The following is a 17650-nucleotide window of genomic DNA, read 5'->3' on the forward strand; positions in this document are numbered from 1 at the left end:
GGTCTCACTGACTCAAGAGTGAACTTGCCCGAGGCTGAAACTCACTGGTGAGACAGTGCTCTTCGGCTCTCAAGCCTTTGAACTACAGCAGCAGCCCCCTGGGGTCTCCAGTGTGCAGACGACAGATCACAGGACTTCGTGGCCTTCATAACTGAGTGAGTGATTCCACACATAACTCTTGTTATAGACAGATGTCTTACCAGATGTCCCGGCACCATCTGACACTCTGTATCACTCCTTCCTTATTAAAACTCCACTCTCTTGGTCCCCATGACCCCTCTTTTCCTTGTCTCTGGTGACCCCACGGCCCCCTCCAGGGCCCCTCTTCTTTCCTCTACCCAGTAGGTGCTGGCGTGCTAGCATCTCCCCTCAGTGTGCCTCTCTTCCCTTCACGTTGCTCGCACTTGCCTAGGCAAAACTCATGCATTCATGTCAGCGTGTGACCGCTGCAGTCACATGAGGACCCTCAGTTGCCATCCAGCCAGCCAAGGCTGAAGATGACATTCTTTCTTCCAGTGGCTTCCCTGACAATCCCATCTCCTGGACCTACTCCTGGTCCTGACGGCTTAAGTGTGGCTGCCTTAAGGGGGGTGGTATCTTGGGGTGACTGATGGTAGGGTTCACTGAGTGTGGCAGAAAGTGTGTCTGAAACGAGCTCGGCAGGTTGAGGCAAGGGGAGTCTGGTGCTTTGGGAGCATGTGGGTGCTGGATGGCGGTTTTATGTAGGAAGGAGCTAGAGACTGCATTTGGGGAGCACCTGATGGAAGACTGAGGACATGTTCATGTCAATATCAAAGAATGATGGGTGCTGATAATAGGGCTCAGGGACAAAAGCCTCCTAAGCCACCCTTCAGCTCTGCCAATAATGAAACCTATGGCTGGGAACCTTCTGGACAAATTTGGAGGCAAAATTAAGTAATCTGTGGTGTGTTCTAATGCAGCTGATGGAGTCACACATATTAATAATTCTGCTCACTGACTTATTTGAAGTGTCAGTGAGAATTTCAACCCCACAAAAGGCTCTTTGGACACTGTGATGGTTAATTTTGTGTCAACTTGTGTCGGCCAAGATGCAGACGTGTTTAGTCAAACACCAATCTAGAATTGCTGTGAAGGTTTTGTAGACATCATTAATGTTTAAATCAGGTGACTTTGAGTAAAGGAGATTGCCCTCCGTAATGTTGGTAGGCCTCATCCAATTAGCTGAAGGCTTTTAGGGAAAAGACCGAGGTCCCCCAGAAAGGAAGGACTTCTTTTCCAGACTCTAACTTCAGACTTCAGACTGCAACATCAACTCTTACTGGAATATCCAGCCTGCCTGCCTGACCTACAGACTTCAGACTTGCCAGCCCCCACAACTGCATGAACCAATTCCTTAAACTAAATCCCCCTCTGTCTTTCTCTCTTTGTATATATACACACACACCCTATGGTTCTGTTTCTTTGGAGAATCCTGACCTGGCATGGGGCAAATGGAAGCTCCTATGGCCCGGATCTTCACCTGACCCCAAACCACTTGATGATGTAACTGGCCTGCTGCTAGGCTACCGCTTCCACACCCAAAGGCAATGAGCTATTATTGACTGAGTCACTACATAAAGATCTCAGCCCAGGGCTCTGGGTGGAGGCAGAGTAGATTACACTGTAATCTGGGAGTGGATTACAGATCTGTGCACTGCTGGATGCAGATGTGATTCTAGTGCTCCACTGATCACCTGGAGAATAAAGCTGGGTATAAACCCTTTTTCCCCAAGAATGTTCTGTGTCATTTCTCAGTCTTGCAGATTCCATAGGGAACTTGCCCAGGACTGAAACCCTCAGGCAAGACACCTGGTATCTTTGGTAGGCATTCTAGTACCCTTAATACATCTAGCCTTAATCTTTGGATACTGTGAAGATGTTATGTTACAAAGAAAAGGGAGGAATTTGCAGATATAATTAAGATTACAGACTTTAAGATAGGAAGGTTATCCTGGATCATCCAGATGGGCCCTATCTAATCATGAGTCCTTAAAAGCAGAGAGCTTTCCCTGGCTAGAAGCAGAAGAGATACTTCAGGAGGGAAAATCAGAAAGACTGAGGACTAATAGAGGCTTGACCCATCATTGCTGGAGGAGGAGCCACATGGAAAGCACTAGAGGGAATGAGGGCAGCCTGTGGGAAACAAGAGCAGCCAGCAAGGAAACAGACCTACAACCACATGCAACTGGAATGAGCTAGATTCTTCCCCAGAGCCTCCAAAAAGAAGCCCAACCCTGCAGACATCTTGATTTCAACCTCGGGAGACCCTAAATAGAGATATCAACTGAGTCCATCTGGACTTCTGACCTACAGGAACTTTTGTGGTAATTTTATTATGGCAGCAATATAAAATGAATCCAGTACCCAATACTGTGCAATATCAGGAAATATCTAATTATTGTGTCAAGAAAAGTCTTGAAATGTACATGTAGACAGGTCATTTTTAAACACAGCTCAACGGTGCTCCTGGGATGAACGGGGTTAATGCTGGACTCGTTATAAACCTGGATCCAAGGCAGCAATGTTTTGCAAGGACACACAGAACTTAAATCCATCTGTTGCATCATTCACCAGGAATGCTTTGGGCTAAACAGCCCAATAATAGACACAAAAATGAACACTGTGAACTGAGCACACTCCCCCTGCTGGAAGCATAGACAGTGCCATGCTTTGCTTGGTGAATGGATGATCTCTACTGCTGTTGGTGAAGACTGGATCAAAGATCTAAGTTGACATCAGGACCCCTCCCAACAATGGGACCACTTCACAGGCATCACGTGTAGCCATCTCGCCCCCTATTGGTCAAAAGAGATTGCAGGGCCAGGCCACATTCAAGAGAGATCCAAGATGCTGCCCTGGCTGCTGCTTTTGCTGCAAATGAGAAGCCATCTTTGCTTCTGGCCCAGGATGTTTCCTCAATAGTGTCAGAGTGTAGTGGTAGGTAAAATTTTTAGCTTGCTTGTTGGGGAAAACCTCAGACCCTCCACAGATGCAGCCCTAATAGTGTGTAGCAGCTTCCTTAGTGGGCAGTGATGGTTTGGGCCCAGGTTCCCAGCAGACCCCAGAAGCAAGCTGAGCTGGCGAGGATGACTTCTCTTGGCAGATGTCAAGAGAAGTGTTTGGGTGCTCTATCACTGCAAAGAAAACACCCTAAATCCTAGTGGCTTAAAACAATTTATTATTTCTCAAAAATCTATGAGTCAGTGGAATGAGTCTCCAGCTTCACTGGGCTGCTGGCATAGCTGGAAGGTCTGAAATGGCCTCACTCACACGGCTGGCAGCTGAGGCTGGCTGCTGGCGGGGAGCCTCAGTTCTCTTCCACATGGGCCTCTCAGTGTGGCTGGCTGGGCTTTGTCACAGCATGGCAGCTGAGGTCCAAGAGAGAGAGAGTGTGCCTGGAAGCCAGGATGAAAGTTGCCGATCCCTTAAAGCCTAGCCTCGGAAATTACATAGCATCCCTTCTGCCACATTCTATTCATTAAGAGAGGATATGGGGCTAGTCCACACTCACAGGGAGGGACATAGAGTGCACTTTTGATGCGGGAGTGGCAAGGTCACATTGCAAAAGGGCATGTGAGTTGCAGGTTATTATTGCAGCTGTCTTTCTTCGGAGGCACAGTCTGCTGCAGACGGACTATATAGTGGTAGTCCTCCAAGTGCAGTGAGCCCGGCCTGCATCATCCAGAACGAAGTCCAAACTTAGTCTAGCATTCCAGATGCCCCATGTCTGGGGCCCCCACCGGCCTCTCTCTTCTCACCTGTCTTGTTGACTTTATGCTCTAGCAACACTAAATTTCTTGGAGTTCCTTTGCACATAATAAGCTGTTTAACCAACTCTACACCTTTGTCCATAACTTCCTTCTGTCTGGAACGACTTGTTCACCTGATCGAAGACTCACTCATCCTCTAATGTCACCTTTTCTTGGAAGTCTTCTTGATCCCCCCTTCTCCCATAGATGGGGCCAGGTATTCCCATAGGCCTGTGTGCTCCCCCCCATCATCGCGCTTACTAACATGTCATTGTTATTAGTCTGTCTCCTTCACTTGACTGTGACCTTCTCAGGCAGGGATGTGTCAGACACCATGTCTGTCCTGTAAGTCCTAAGTTTGCTTAACTGAGTTGAAAGTCTAATAGCATCACAGTGTTTAAAATGTACCATTTCCTTTCTGACAAATTGCAGGGCAGCTAGGATGTCTGCAGTTCCTTGCAACAAAGTACTCCACTAAAAGTGGGTGTCTTAGGCTTCTCACACTGCTGTAACAAAATACCATAGACTGGGTGGCTTCAACAACAAAGATTTTTTTATAGTCCTGGAGGCTGGAAAGTCCAAGATCAAGGTTCTGGCAGAGACTGGTTCCTAGTGAGAGCTCTGCCTGGTTTGCAGAGAGCTGCCTTCTCACTGTGTCCTCACATGGCCTTTCCTAGGTGCCTGCTCATAGACAGAGTGATGCCAAACTCTCTGATGTCTCTTCTCATACAGGAATTAATCTGTACCAGGGCCCTCTTCTAAGGACCTAATTGCCTCCCAAAGACCTCATCTCCAAACACCATCAATTGAAGGTTAGGGCTTCAATATACGAATTGGTGGAAGCAGGGGCAAACATTCACTCTATACTACTGGGTTAAACATCAGATTTCATACTTTTGGAAAACCAGAAGCCTGCAGGAGGTGGCTCTCCAGTGTGTCTGTACATCTTCCCTTCCTTCCTCCCAATCCTCTTTACCCTGTCACCCTTTTACTCCCTTCTCACCCTTTCTTGGGTGTACAATAGCTGCTGGGGCTCCAGGCATCACATCCACATCCTCAAGTTTCAGTTTGAAGTTATTAAACCGGTAGGGCAGGATGGACCAAGGATGGGAACTGGTAACTCCCTGTCTGAGGTCTGCCTTTCATCAGGATCGTAGGTCAGCTGTCTATATCCAGGGTAGTCACAGGCAAAGGGGCTTGGCCATGAATCCCCTCTCCACCCTCAAGAAAATCAGAGGTGAGTTGAGAGGGAGGTGAGCCTTTACCATCAGATATAGGCTTGATTTTCACAGAAGGAGAAGTGAAATGTTACCCTTAATATAAACCAAGGGCGGAAGTTCCGAGGGCGGCAACAGAACACTTGGCGGCCCTGCAGATGGCGGGGAGGTGGGTTTTGTGGGAGGGACGGAAGAGTGGGGTGGGGGGGGGCTTGTACGGCGGAGGGAACCGCTCCGCTCCGGGAGCGCCAGCCCGCGGACGCCCAGGGGGCCCGGGCTTCCCTCACCTCGGAACTTATCGGTTTCAACCCCCGATTTCCCCGAGCCTGTCCCGTTAACCCCGCGTCTCCTCCAGTCAGGCCGGCGGCTTCGCGAGCAGAGCGCGCCCCGCGGCGCCCGCCCTCGGACTCCGACTCGGGGCCCCCCGGCGCCCGGCGCGCCCAGGTGGGGCCGCCCCGCTGCGCGCCCGCCCCCGGCCCGCGCGCGGCCTTGTGGGTAGCGCGGGGGCGCCAGGTGACAGATAATGGCGGCGGCCGCCTGAGCGGCGCGCAGCGGATCGCGGCGGCAGGGCGCGCGGCCGGGCCTCCGCGGCGCCGGCCCCCCAGCGACTGCGGCCTCCCCGCGGCGGCGGGCTCGGCGCCATGGACAGGCCGGCGGCGGCGGCGGCGGCGGCGGGCTGCGAGGGTCCGGGCCCGGCGGGCGGCAGGAGGCCTCCTCGGGGCGCGGGCGGCCCCGCCGCCGGCTCCCGGCAGCCCAGCGTGGAGACCCTGGACAGGTAACTGGGGCCCCGGCCCGCGGCCTCCCGCGCGCCGCCTCCCGGGGGCCCCGCGCCAGGCCGAGGCCGGCTCCGCGCGCCCTCCGGAGACCCCCGCGCTCCCCGTCCTCCGACCCGGGCCGCGCACCTGGCGGGCTGGGCCTCCTCCGGGCCCGGAGGGGCCTCGCGGCTGGCAAACCGTTTCCGGGCCCCTCTTACTGCCCCGCGCAACCGCCTCGGCTGCCCCTGCCCGGGCCACGAATCATTCGAAACTCACTGGGCTCCCCCTTTTTAGCGTGGCATTGCCTCGCGCGGGGTGAAGACCAAAGTCCCGCCGTCTCTTGGGGGCCCTTTGATGTTGGGGGTGGGAGTGGGGACTGGGGGACCGAACCCCGAGGGTGTCGGAGCTGGTGCAGATGGAGACAAAGATACCCTGACTGGAAAAACTGGGATGGAAAACTTGTAAACTGCTTCTGATGCAAGAACACAATCGTTTAAGTTCTTCACACTTTGAAGGAACCGGTACATTGTTTTCCTAAACTCATAAGCCTACTGCTTCTTAGGCAGGTGCAGAACCATGCTAAACCAGAAGTACAAACCAAGCACGTCAGCTGGGAGGGCCGCCCTAATCCGCGAGGACAAGGGACGGGTTATCCCACAGCCTGGAACATCCAGTCCTCCCGCATCGGCCATGTCGCTGACACTAGAGTGCAGTTGGGCAAGAGATGCAGTTGTAATGCAGCTCGGTCAGTTTCAGATGCTCATTCCTGCCTGTCTTAGTCACTAGTGAGCCGAACTCTTGAGAATTTCCAAAAGCTTAGGAACAACAAGGAACGTCCCTTTGTTTGTACCTCTGTGTAATTACAGGTGTGTTTTAACGCATTAATCACCCAAGCTGGTGCCTCACTGAAAACGAATCACAGCTAAGGCAGTGCTTGGAATGCTGAGGGTTTCACTCATCAGCAGATCGTCCACTGGGCGTGCGGGCTTGGAGAGTCAGGGATACAAGATGGCTTTTGCTCTGTGGCTTCCCATCTGGTGGAGAGTCAAACAAACCAGCCATTTAAATGGAATGTGATCAGTGCTTGGGGAGAGGTAAACACGGAAGTATTGGGCCACGGAAGTATTGGGCCCCGGCAGTCATCTGAGAAGCTCTTTGAGAACTCCAGGTGGCCAGGCCCCACTCCTGAGGCTCCTGATTTAGGGAGTTCTGGGTGAGGCTCAGGAGTTTGCATTTTTCAAAAAAGCTGTGCAGCTTCAGTTGTGATTCACTGCACCGTGGGTACAGGGAGGTGGGGGTCCTTGGTTTCTTTTAGTCGGGGTTGGGGGGCAGGAAGTATGGGCAGGGAGGCCCTTCTGAGGAAGCTGACATTTGCACTGCGCAGTGAAGAATAAGAGTTCAGGCGGGGGGCGGCCGTGGGAGTGCAGCGTTCAGTGTGCAGGAGATGATGTGTGTGGGGAACTGGCAAGGGGAAGAGGAGGAAGGCAAGAGCCAGACTTTGAAGGTGCTTGTTGGCTTCTCAGGGCTCGGGGCCTGTATAACCTGCCTCTGAGTGTCTGTCTCCAGTGCTTGATTCAAATGCAGATTTGTGGGTCCCACCTTAAGTCCAGGCCATCCCTCTGTGGGGTAGAGTCTGGAACTCTGCATTTTCCACAACCACCTCAGCTATGTGTAGGCTCAGCCCCGAGGCCACCTTCGCCCAGGATGGTACTGGTTTACTGGGTGGGCCAGTGTAATGACTCATAGTGTCGCCTTTCAACTCTCAATAGTATCTTGGTTTGGACGAGAAAGTATATGGTGGCCCTGACTATGGGGACCACAGAGGATTTGCTTCAGGTGAGCCGCAGGATAGGCGTGGCGCTGAGAGCACTTCCTCTGCAGTAGTGTGGTGGGTGGACTGCCCAGGGGGTCATCTTAAGTAAGCTGTGGAAGTGCTGATCCTTGGCGGACTCTGCGGACGTGAGTGCCTCCTCCGGGTCTGGTGCTGGGCTGGGCTGCAGCGAGAGCAGGGAACACACACAAGAAGCCCTGCCCTCGTGGAGTATGTTTGGTGGGGACAGAGACAAAAAAAAAGTATAACGTGTTCCCTGCTAGATGGTGACAGGTGCTAGGGACAAAAGTAAGTTGGAAGGGCTAGGAAGGGTTGGGGCCTGTACTTTGGGGAGGGGTTGGGATTGTGTGGAGGATGATCAGGGAAAGCTTAGCTGAGAAAGGTGCTCTGAGTACCATCCCTCAGGAAGTGCGATGCTTGGGCCCTAGCAGTCCAGGCAGCAGCCTGTGCACCCTGGGGTCGGAGTGTGAGCGAAGCGTGCAAGAGTTGCCAGGAGGCCTGTGGCACTAGCAGGGAGGATGCTGACAGGGCCAGTGAGGGCATGGGGCAGGTGGTGGACAGTCATGGGGAGCTGTTGGGGATTTTGGAGCAGAGGAGTGACATAATCTGGTGCAGGTATAAGGTAAGATCTCTGTGCTGCTGTGTGGATGACTGACTGAGAGGGAGAAGGGTTAAAGCAGGGGACCAGCAGGTAGGGGGCTACTGCAGTTGTCCTGGTGAGAGAGGCTGGTGGCGTAGAGCAGAGCAGTGGGGTGGAGGAAGGACCAAGTGGTCTGATTCTGGGTACAGTTTGAGGAAACCCTGCAGAGTAGAGCCAGTAGGGCTTGCTGGAGATTGGTTATTGCATGGAAGAAAAGAAGAATCAAGGACAATCCCAAGGTTTTTGGCTTGTGGGGAAAATGGTGTTACTGGCATGGAAAAGCCTCTTGGTGGAGCAGGGCTAGGAAATTAGGCCCTCAGCTCTGGACGCATCAGTTATAAGATGCCAGGTGTATGTCACAGAGCAAATGTCAAAGAGGCAGTTGGTTTATGTGGGCCTGGATTTCAGGGGTGCTGTCTGGGCTGGAGACCTGAATTTGAGAGTCACTGACATACAGGTGGGGCTTAAGTGCACGAAGCAGGAGGAGAACCCAGAAGAAGGATGGGCTGCTGGGAAAGGGAATGTGGGGGCAAGGGCCATTCTGATACACAGCAGGTAAGTGATGCAGATTGGTGAGCGTTCAGATGTGAGAGTGAAGTTAGGGGTGGGCTCCAGGGTGAACCCAGCTCTGGGGCCTGGGGGGCTGGGTAACTGGCCATGTGTCAGGTAACTCTGACTTAGGAAGCAGGACAGGAGGGCGAGTGGGTTGCTGGTGAGTGGCTGATGCTGGTTCAGACAGGTTGAGCTGGGCAGGGTCTCCAGACCAACTTGTGGACATGTCTCAGGGGATTGTGGCCTCCAGATCAGGAGAGGCCAGGTTAGAGAAACAAAGCTGGGAGCCCCCAGCCAACAAGTGGTTGTTGATAGCAGGAGTGCGCGGGAGACAGGGAGAGGCATCCTGACCCGCCTTCTCAGCCTGGTCACTGCAACAGGCTCTGGTTCGGTTTGCCTGCTCTTTCAAGAGTGACCTCTGGAGTGGAAGCTGGATCCTGCACTTCTGTGGGCGTGGTTCAGCCATGCCCCGGAGACTGCAGGGCTCTCCTCTCTCTTCTAAATCCTGTCTAGTGATAACAAAGCTGCGGTTCTGGGAGAGGATGTGGCTAGCTGCTGACAGAAACAGGCCTCTCGTCCTCCAGTCCGTTCTACCGCGCTGTTTATAATTACACTGGCCAGGAGTCTTCTGGTGGTAGGTGACAGAAAACACACAGCAGTCCAGCTTAAACCGAAAAGGAAGTGTCTGTCCTGGTGCCTGTCACTGCTGCTGACAAGGGCATATTTGGAGCCAGAGCTGCCAACGGTGTCGTCGGGGATTCCCCATGTCCTGGTCTCCCCTGTCTGGTGCTTTGTCTGTGGGCTCCTCAAGGGGGTGGGAGGGGTATGGCCTTGGTCAGTGCCCTACAAGTGGGCAGGAGGGGCAAGGGCAGCACTCCCCCACCCAAATGCTATGCAGTGGGGAGTGCCGGCTCCCCACAGTAGGGAGAAGTGTCCTTATCAGAAGTCGGGGAAGGATGCTGGGCAGATGGTAACAGGTCACCCGCAGCAGTGAATAGTAGGCAGGTTTCCACTGTTTAAAAGAGTTGCTGGCAGAGAAGGCGGCAGCCTGACAAGAAGGTACGATGTAATGGTCAGTGAAGGTGACTTGGCCTTTAAAAAGGAAAACTGAAGTCCCTTCCTTTTCCTTCTTCCTCTTGGTTAGAAATTGTGGTAAATAGATTCTTGACATATGATGGGAATGTCTGCCTTTCAGTGAGTGTTTTTACTTATATTTTCAGCCCCAGCAGATAAGTGCTGGGCAATCTTGGTCAGATTCTAGTAGAGAGCATCAGATATCTTTATTTTACTATTTAGTTTATTGTACATAGTGCTTAGGGATTCCAGGTTCTGCTGTCCTTCTAATCAACATATGAGTGTGGATTGAGTTAGTGATGAGAGTGTGAAGCCTGGAACAGTCTTTTCAGTGAAAGCCACGTGCAAGGAACTTGCATCAGCACCTTTGCCCTTTTGCTTGATTTCTTCAGTGCTTTGAAGAGTAGAGAGCCGAGCCTGGTCCCCTGGCGGCAGCTTTTATTTCCCTCACTGCCTAGCTGGCTTACTGGGTCCTTGAAGTCAGGTGAGCCCAGCCCAGCCACTTCCCTGTCATGTGGCCTTGGTCAAACACCAGAGCGTCCACTGTCTCCTGTGTGAGCCGGGGCACTGTGAGGCTCAGGTGAGGCTGTATGTGGAGATGTGTGGGACACTTCAGAGTGCCTAGCAAGTGGCTGGTGCCGTCTGCTCTGCGTGCCCTGCTCTCCCATGAGGCAGGGTCTGGCATCTGCTGTCGGGGCCTCTGTCTTGTGCCCCAGCTCAGTGAGTGGGCCACTACTGTTTGTGCCATGTCCTAGGATGGCCCCAGTAGAGCTGGAGCCAGGCTTACCACTTCCTGATGGGGCAGGTCACCTCTGTGTCTCAATTTTCGCATCTCAGAAACAAGTTGGCTAGTCCCTGTTCACCCTTGTTAGCACACCCTGCTTGTGAGTCTCTGATAACATAAGGGACAGGAAGAGCCTTTTGTAAGTTCCACAGTACTTACAGAAATATAACATAGCATTACAGTCCACACAGAACATCAGATTTCTTGTCTGCTCTTTTTAAAATCACGCGATCAAACTTTGCTCCACTAAGAGTTGCTTTGATTCACTCAAAATTACATTACTTTCTAGATTTAAAACTACCAATGTGAAATTGATTATTTGAAAACCATATGCTGAAAGATAAATATTTCACTTTAGAATTAAATTTATATATGCCTTACATTCAGAATATTCACCCTATATAATTGTAATAAAGTTATTATAGAGAATAGCATGCTAAACTAATGCCTAGAATCTTTTTTTTTCCCCTGGACTCAACACTGTTTATTAAAGACATGCTGTTGTAAAGGCTGGTTATTGTCCATAGTGTTAGCTTTTGGGCTCTTACATTTTATTTCTCTTATTTCAACAATTGTGAATCTTCTTTTTTTTAATATATTTTTTTATTAAGGTATCATTGATATACACTCTTATGAAGTTTTCATAAGAAAAACAATATGGTTATTACATTCACCCTTATTATCGAGTCCCCCCCATACCCCATTGCAGTCACTGCCCAACAGTATAGGAAGATGCCACAGAGTCCCTATTTGTCTACTCTGAGCTACACTGTCTTCCCCGTGACCCCACACACCATGTGCAATAATCATGATACCCCACGATCCCCTCCCCCACCCCTCCCCTTTGGTAACCGCTAGTCCTTTCTTGGAGTCTCTGAGGCTGCTGCTATTTTGTTCCTTCAGTTTTGCTTCGTTGTTATTCTCCACAAATGTTGCTCTCCTCCTGGCTTATTTCACTGAGCATAATATCCTCCAGCTCCATCCGTGTTGTTGCAAATAGTAGGATTTGTCTCTTTCTTATGGCTAAATAGTATTCCATTGTGTATATATACCACCCCTTCTTTATCCATTCATTACTGATGGACACTTAGGTTGCTTCCATTTCTTGGCTATTGTAAATAGTGCTGCAATAAACATAGGGGTGCATATGTCTTTTTGAATCTGAGAAGTTGTTTTCTTTGGGTAAATTCCTAGGAGTAGAATTCCCTGGTCAAATGGTATTTCTATTTTTAGTTCTTTGAGGATCCTCCATTTTGCTTTCCACAATGATTGAACTAGTTTACATTCCCACCAGCAGTGTAGGAGGGTTCCCCTTTCTCTGCATCCTCACCATCATTTGTTGTTGTTTGTCTTTTGAATGTTGGCCATCCTAACTGGTGTAAGGTGATACCTCATTGTGGTTTGCATAATGCCTAGAATCTTAACCTTTAAAAGGTTGATTCATTTAAAATCAACGTGCAACATCATCTTACTTCCTACTTGTCCGTCATATTTCAGTTCTCATAAAAAATGTAAAGGTAACTGAGTAGTTGGATAAATGTTTGTTTTCTAAGAAAAGAAATGTACCAAGTCAGTGCTCATTTATGAAATACCCCAAGTGTGGATAAAGCGAAGGTTCCTGTGGCCAGGATTCTCACCTGACCCTGGTTGGCTAGCTCACTGCACACGTGTGGGCAATGCATTGTTACTGACTCTATATAAAATAGAGCCCTGCCCAGTGCTCTGGGTGACATGGTGGCACAGCTGCAGGAGAGCAGAGCAGAGGCTGGAGTGGTGGCAGCGCTGAGGACAGAGACTGAGAGGGCTGCGGGGGTAGAGAGGCCCAGAGGCAGAGACCAGCTTGCTGCACGCAGATTCGCTCTGAGTGGATGGGATTCTGGTGACTGACCTGCCACCGTGGAAATAAAGTTGGGTATAACCCTTTCACCCCAAGAACATTCTATTATCATTTCTTTGGTCACATTGAATCCATAATGAACTTGCCCGGGGCTGAAACCCGTTGGCAAGACAATTGGCGACATCGTCAGGGTTCGTTGTTGACCAAGGAAAAGAGCTGGCTGCCCTCACGGGAGGAGTGTTTCAGCGGCTGCACCTATGGACGGAGAGACACTCGGGTGTCCCCTGTGGACATGTGGCGCTGTGAAGGGGTCGAGGACTGGGCTCCACCCCAAGAGAAAGAAAATTTGTTGCTGACTGAAATGGCATCACTACGATGTGCTGTGGAAATAGTAAAGGCCGAGAGGAGGCAGCATGAGAAGCAGCAGCACGCATGCTGCCAGGTGTCCTGGGGCAAGAGAAAGAGGTAGTGGAGCCATTGGCCCCAGAAATGGAGGAGTGGAGGTTTGACGAACAGGTGGGGGTGGGGGTGGCGGCCCCTCCTCAGTGGAGACCCCACCCGGCTAAAACCTGGTGGGAAGCCAGAAGGACTCGGCAACCGCGGGCTCCTCCAGGAGAGGTGCAGCCCCCTCCCCAGGTCGTGGAGCGCCCCACACTCTGATCCCATCCTCAGGCTCAGGCACAAAAGGAAATATGGTCTGCTTGGAGGAAGAATGTAAAGGGCCCCGTGAAGGTCACGAGGACCCAGATGTGGGTTGGTTTGAAAAGGCAGGAGCAGACAGAGAGAAATTGGACTGGAGCTGTGGCAACAACTGAGACCGGAGCCGCAGTTCCGGCTGCTGAGGACGAAGCAGAGGCAGAGATAAAGCAACAAGGTCGGCCTGTGTGTCTGCACGCCTTTCTCCTGGAGAGGCTGGAGAAGGTGGGTACTGTAAGGCCCACCCACGGTCCTTTGGTTAACTCGTTTGGGGAGAACCCGTTTGAATACAGCCGGGATGACCACTTGGTGGCAGTGGATCCCTCAGGCTTGAGCGTTATTATAGTTTGTCTTAATTATTGTCATTTGTATGTTGTAATATGTTGTTATGGAATTTGGTTACAATGCTCCAGCTTTCTTGCACAGGGACCATTGCAGAGGATTGAGGGCACATAGACTGAGAGGTGAGAATCCTGGAGGGGTGGAGGGTGGATAAAGTGAGGGTTCCTGTGGCCAGGATTCTCACCTGGCCCTGGGCGGCTAGCTCACTACACATGTGTGGGCAGTATGTTGCTATTGACTTGATACAAAGAGCTCCGCCCAGTGGTCTGGGCGACGCGGTGGCACGGCTGCAAGGCTGCAGGAGAGCAGAGAGGAGACTGGAGTGGTGGCAGTGCCAAGAACAGAGGCCCAGAGGCAAGAGACCGGCTTGCTGCAGGCAGACTCACTCTGAGTGAACGGGATTCTAGTGATTGGCCTGCCACTGTGGAAATAAAGTTGGGTATAACCCTTTCACCCCAAGAGCGTTCTACTGTCATTTCTTTGGTTGCATTGAATCCATAGTGAATTTGCCCTGGGCTGAAACCCATTGGCAAGACACCAAGTCACTGCCTGTTTTTCTCACTGAGAGCTATTAAATTTAATACTAAAGTGTTAAATATTTTAATCACACTATTTCTTTTAGTCCTACAGGATCACACGTTGAATGGTGTAAACAGCTTATAGCTGCTACAATTTCGAGTCAGATTTCAGGTTCAGTGACATCAGAAAATGTATCCAGAGATTACAAGGTAAGTAGCATTGAGCTCTTAATTCATTTTCAATAAATAAGAGGCCAAGAAGCTTTGCTGTTTTAATGAGTGAGGCTTTGGCCTCTTGATGGTCAACAGCCATTTGCTTGGGAACAAGGGAGAAAAGTTCTCCATTGTTAGAACTGATTCAGAAATTTTACCAGGATCTAGTATTGTAGTCATGGTTTTATAATTGAGAGGAAAAGCTTTCTTTAGATTATGATCATTCTTTTAAAAATCTGGTTCCACTTTAATATTTAATTATATTTTACTGTATTATATATTGTCTTTATATTAGAGCAAATGCCTATGTTTTCTTTGCTAGTATTCTGAATTTCAGAAAACATCTGATGAAGAGTATTTCCCTATCTTCACTATTTGTTTCTGTATTTAGATACTACCTGTGGGTATTCAGCATTAACATGTGGTAGAATGCAAAAAAACTTGCAAAATCTCAAGAATATTTTTTAGTCCTTATTGGATGGAAAGATCTCATTTAAAAGTTGGATTCCCTGCTTATTCTAAGGTTAAGAGTGAAAAGCTCCTAGTCAGTAGACTGGGGCTCTTTTCCTCATCACTGATGCTCCAGCACAGTTCTTGAACGGAATAGGTGCTCAGTAAATACTTGTTGAATCAATTAACAAATAAAACACTTGTGTGTTCCATTAAGGCAAAAGACTAACTTTGTTTTAATGTCAAACTATTAACAGGTACATTAAATAAAACCATGTTTACATTTCAGTAGTAGTGTTTGCTTGAATTGAGGCATCAGTTTATTGTAGCCATTTTTGCATGCTAGTTTAAGAGATTTATGATTTTCACAAGTATGTGTGAATTCCATTTATTATCGTGGACTACCCTCAGTCAGCAGTCTCAAAATCATGGCCCTTGCTAGGCATCAGATCTTATACAGAGTTCAAGAACTACAATAAAGATCCCAATTCATTCTTAATAGCTGCTCCTTGTTTAAGGGCTCTGGCCTCAGTTCCTCCTTAGCTCATGACTTAAGAAGTGCAGAAACTGCCTCGAGAGGCTGTCATGGAGATTTGGCTCTCATGCTATACTTGCTTCATCTAAGCCATCGGACACTGTGGATCTCACCTACCAAAGGAAAGCATGGCTGCTGATTAGTAGAAATTGGGTAACGTGCCCAGCCAGAAGGGTAGCCATATATTCCTTAATCAGCTCCCCTGCTATCTAGTTTTCATGTTTGCCCACGTAGGAGCAGCTGGGGCTCCTGGTCCTTAGATCCTAGCTGGTCAGATAGGCTGTCTGCAGGTGGCAGAAGCATTTGCTGCACCACCGATGCCTGAGTGGGCTGGTCCCTGAGCAGCTGCTGACCCCACTGGTCCTGGTTGCCCTATTGCCCCCACCTTAGCTGAGTGGAGAGGCTCAAGGACCCGTATTAGCAGAGACTAGCTAGCTCTCAGGTCTTGGAGGGATGTTCTTTCCAGACAATTAGGAGTTAGCTGTAGTGTTTGCATTGTGGTTGACTATTTGTTAGTGCTATGTGGGGTCTATAAAGATTCGGTGTTGAGACTGGGTCTGTACTTCAATGTGAAGCAACTAAGTTTTCTTGGTTTTAGTCTATTTATAGATTTTGTGGAGCAGGATTAGCTTGTGTTGGAAAGGTTTAACAGATGGTGCATAAGGCTTTTCTATATTTTGTAAATTGAATTTTAATTACCTCAGATCACAGTTAAAGCCTTTATGAATGATTATAAGAGAACATGATTTATAATTGTCTTTGTTATATTTGCCCTGTAGCCAAGTCTGCAAAGTTGGTGTTAAGTTTATAATTCAGGAATTATGTTTTCTTTAAGGAGATAGTTTTTTGAAATAAATAAAAGCATAAAATGTTTCTAAACCACAGGAATAATTTTATATGCTACTGATAAAGTAGTTATTAAAATCCAAGTGACCAGGATGGGCCTTGGTACACCTCTTGGATGGGAGCCATGGCATGTGGTTTTCCCTGAAGGTCCAGATACAATTCCTTGAGGATTTAATTTGCAGTTATTAGTTGGTAATTTTTGAAATTACCTATCGTGAAAATATCTTATTTGAAATACATACTGAGTTTGGGGGTTAATTTATTATAGGTTAAACTCCATGCTAGTAATTAAATGGGAGCAGATGTTTATAAGGGGCAGAGTGCTTGAGTCTTGATCTGAAGTGTGTTTGTCTTCTGAGTCGTAGGCTGCTCAGAGTGGTTCTACATCATCGTGCTCATCAACCCCTAGCATGTACAGGAGTGCGTGGTTTTGTGATGCTTTTTGACATACATCCGTTTAAGCCTTAAAACCTCCCAGTGAGGTAGCTTTTATTGTAATTATCAATTAATACATGAGAAAACCAAGGCTCAGAGAAGGTAAGTGACTTGCTTAGTATCACACAGTTAGAACTGGGATCTGAACCCAAGTCATCCTTAGGACACTGTAGTTTTTGTTTTATTAAGGTACCATTGATATACACTCTTATGAAGGGTTCACATGAGAAACAATGTGGTTACTACACTCACTCAAGTGCCCCCCATACCCCATTGCAGTCACTGTCCATCAGTGTAGTAAGATGCCACAGAGTCACTATTTGCCTTCTCTGTGCTACACTGTCTTCCCCCTGATCCCCCCCACACCATGCGCACCAATCATGATACCCCCACAGTCCCCTTCTCTCTCCCCCTCCACCCACCCTCTCCCACCCCTCCCCTTTGGTAATCACTAGTCCCTTCTCATAGTCTGTGAGTCTGCTGCTGTTTTGTTCCTTCAGGTTTGCTTCATTGTTACACTCCACAAATGAGGAAGATCATTTAGTACTTGTCTTTCTCCACTTGGCTTATTTCACTGAGCATAATATCCTCCAGCTCCATCCATGTTGTTGCAAATGGTAGGATTTGTTTCTTTCTTATGGCTGAATAATATTCCATTGTGTATATGTACCATATCTTCTTTATCCATTCATCTACTGATGGATACTTAGATTGCTTCCATATTTTGGCTATTGTAAATAGTGCTGTGAAAAACATAGGGGTGCATACATCTTTTACAAACTGGGCTCCTGCATTCATAGGGTGATTCCCTAGGAGTGGAATTCCTGGGTCAAATGGTATTTCTATTTTTAGTTTTTGAGGAACCTCCATATTGCTTTCCACAATGGTTGAACTAGCTTACATTCCCACCAGCAGTGTATGAGGCTTCCCTTTTCTCTGCATCCTTGCCAGCATTTGTTGTTCTTAGTCTTTTTGATACTGGCCATCCTAACTGGTGTGAGGTGATATCTCATTGTGGTTTTTATTTGCATTTCCCTCGTAATTAGCGATGTGGAGCATCTTTTCATGAGTCTGTTGGCCATTTGAATTTCTTCTTTGGAGAAGTGTCTGTTCTAATCCTCCACCCATTTTTTAATTGGGTTATTTCCTTTTTCG

General features: G+C 49.0%; 1 protein-coding gene and 1 long non-coding RNA gene across 13 annotated transcripts in view; one reads left to right on the forward strand and one right to left on the reverse strand.

The window, feature by feature from the left end:
• Window positions 1-3187: 3187 nt before the first annotated feature.
• LOC130681927 (uncharacterized) lies at window positions 3188-6285 on the reverse strand. Of its 2 annotated transcripts, none has more exons than XR_008995215.1 (3): window positions 6019-6285; window positions 4774-4991; window positions 3188-3389 (listed from the first exon to the last, which is right to left on the reverse strand). It is a non-coding gene; the product is annotated as an uncharacterized LOC130681927 (long non-coding RNA). The 2 variants fall into 2 exon arrangements; XR_008995214.1 differs by having other exon boundaries at window positions 3188-3416.
• The window catches only part of MTMR1 (myotubularin related protein 1), a 63040-nt gene continuing 50880 nt past the window's right edge, over window positions 5491-17650 (forward strand). For 3 of the 11 annotated variants that reach the window (XM_036908401.2, XM_036908403.2, XM_036908402.2), the window contains exons 1-2: window positions 5494-5762; window positions 14121-14226. In XM_036908401.2, the coding sequence (XP_036764296.2) occupies window positions 5629-5762; window positions 14121-14226 (240 nt within the window). In that variant the 5' untranslated portion in view covers window positions 5494-5628. Of the gene's footprint in view, window positions 5763-12982; window positions 13382-14120; window positions 14227-17650 lie in introns of those variants that run through there. The other 8 variants (XM_036908406.2, XM_057495784.1, XM_036908407.2 and 5 more) reach the window with 5 other exon arrangements.

The sequence above is a fragment of the Manis pentadactyla genome, chromosome X (assembly GCF_030020395.1).
Source record: "Manis pentadactyla isolate mManPen7 chromosome X, mManPen7.hap1, whole genome shotgun sequence".
NCBI classification, from domain to species: Eukaryota; Metazoa; Chordata; class Mammalia; order Pholidota; family Manidae; genus Manis; species Manis pentadactyla.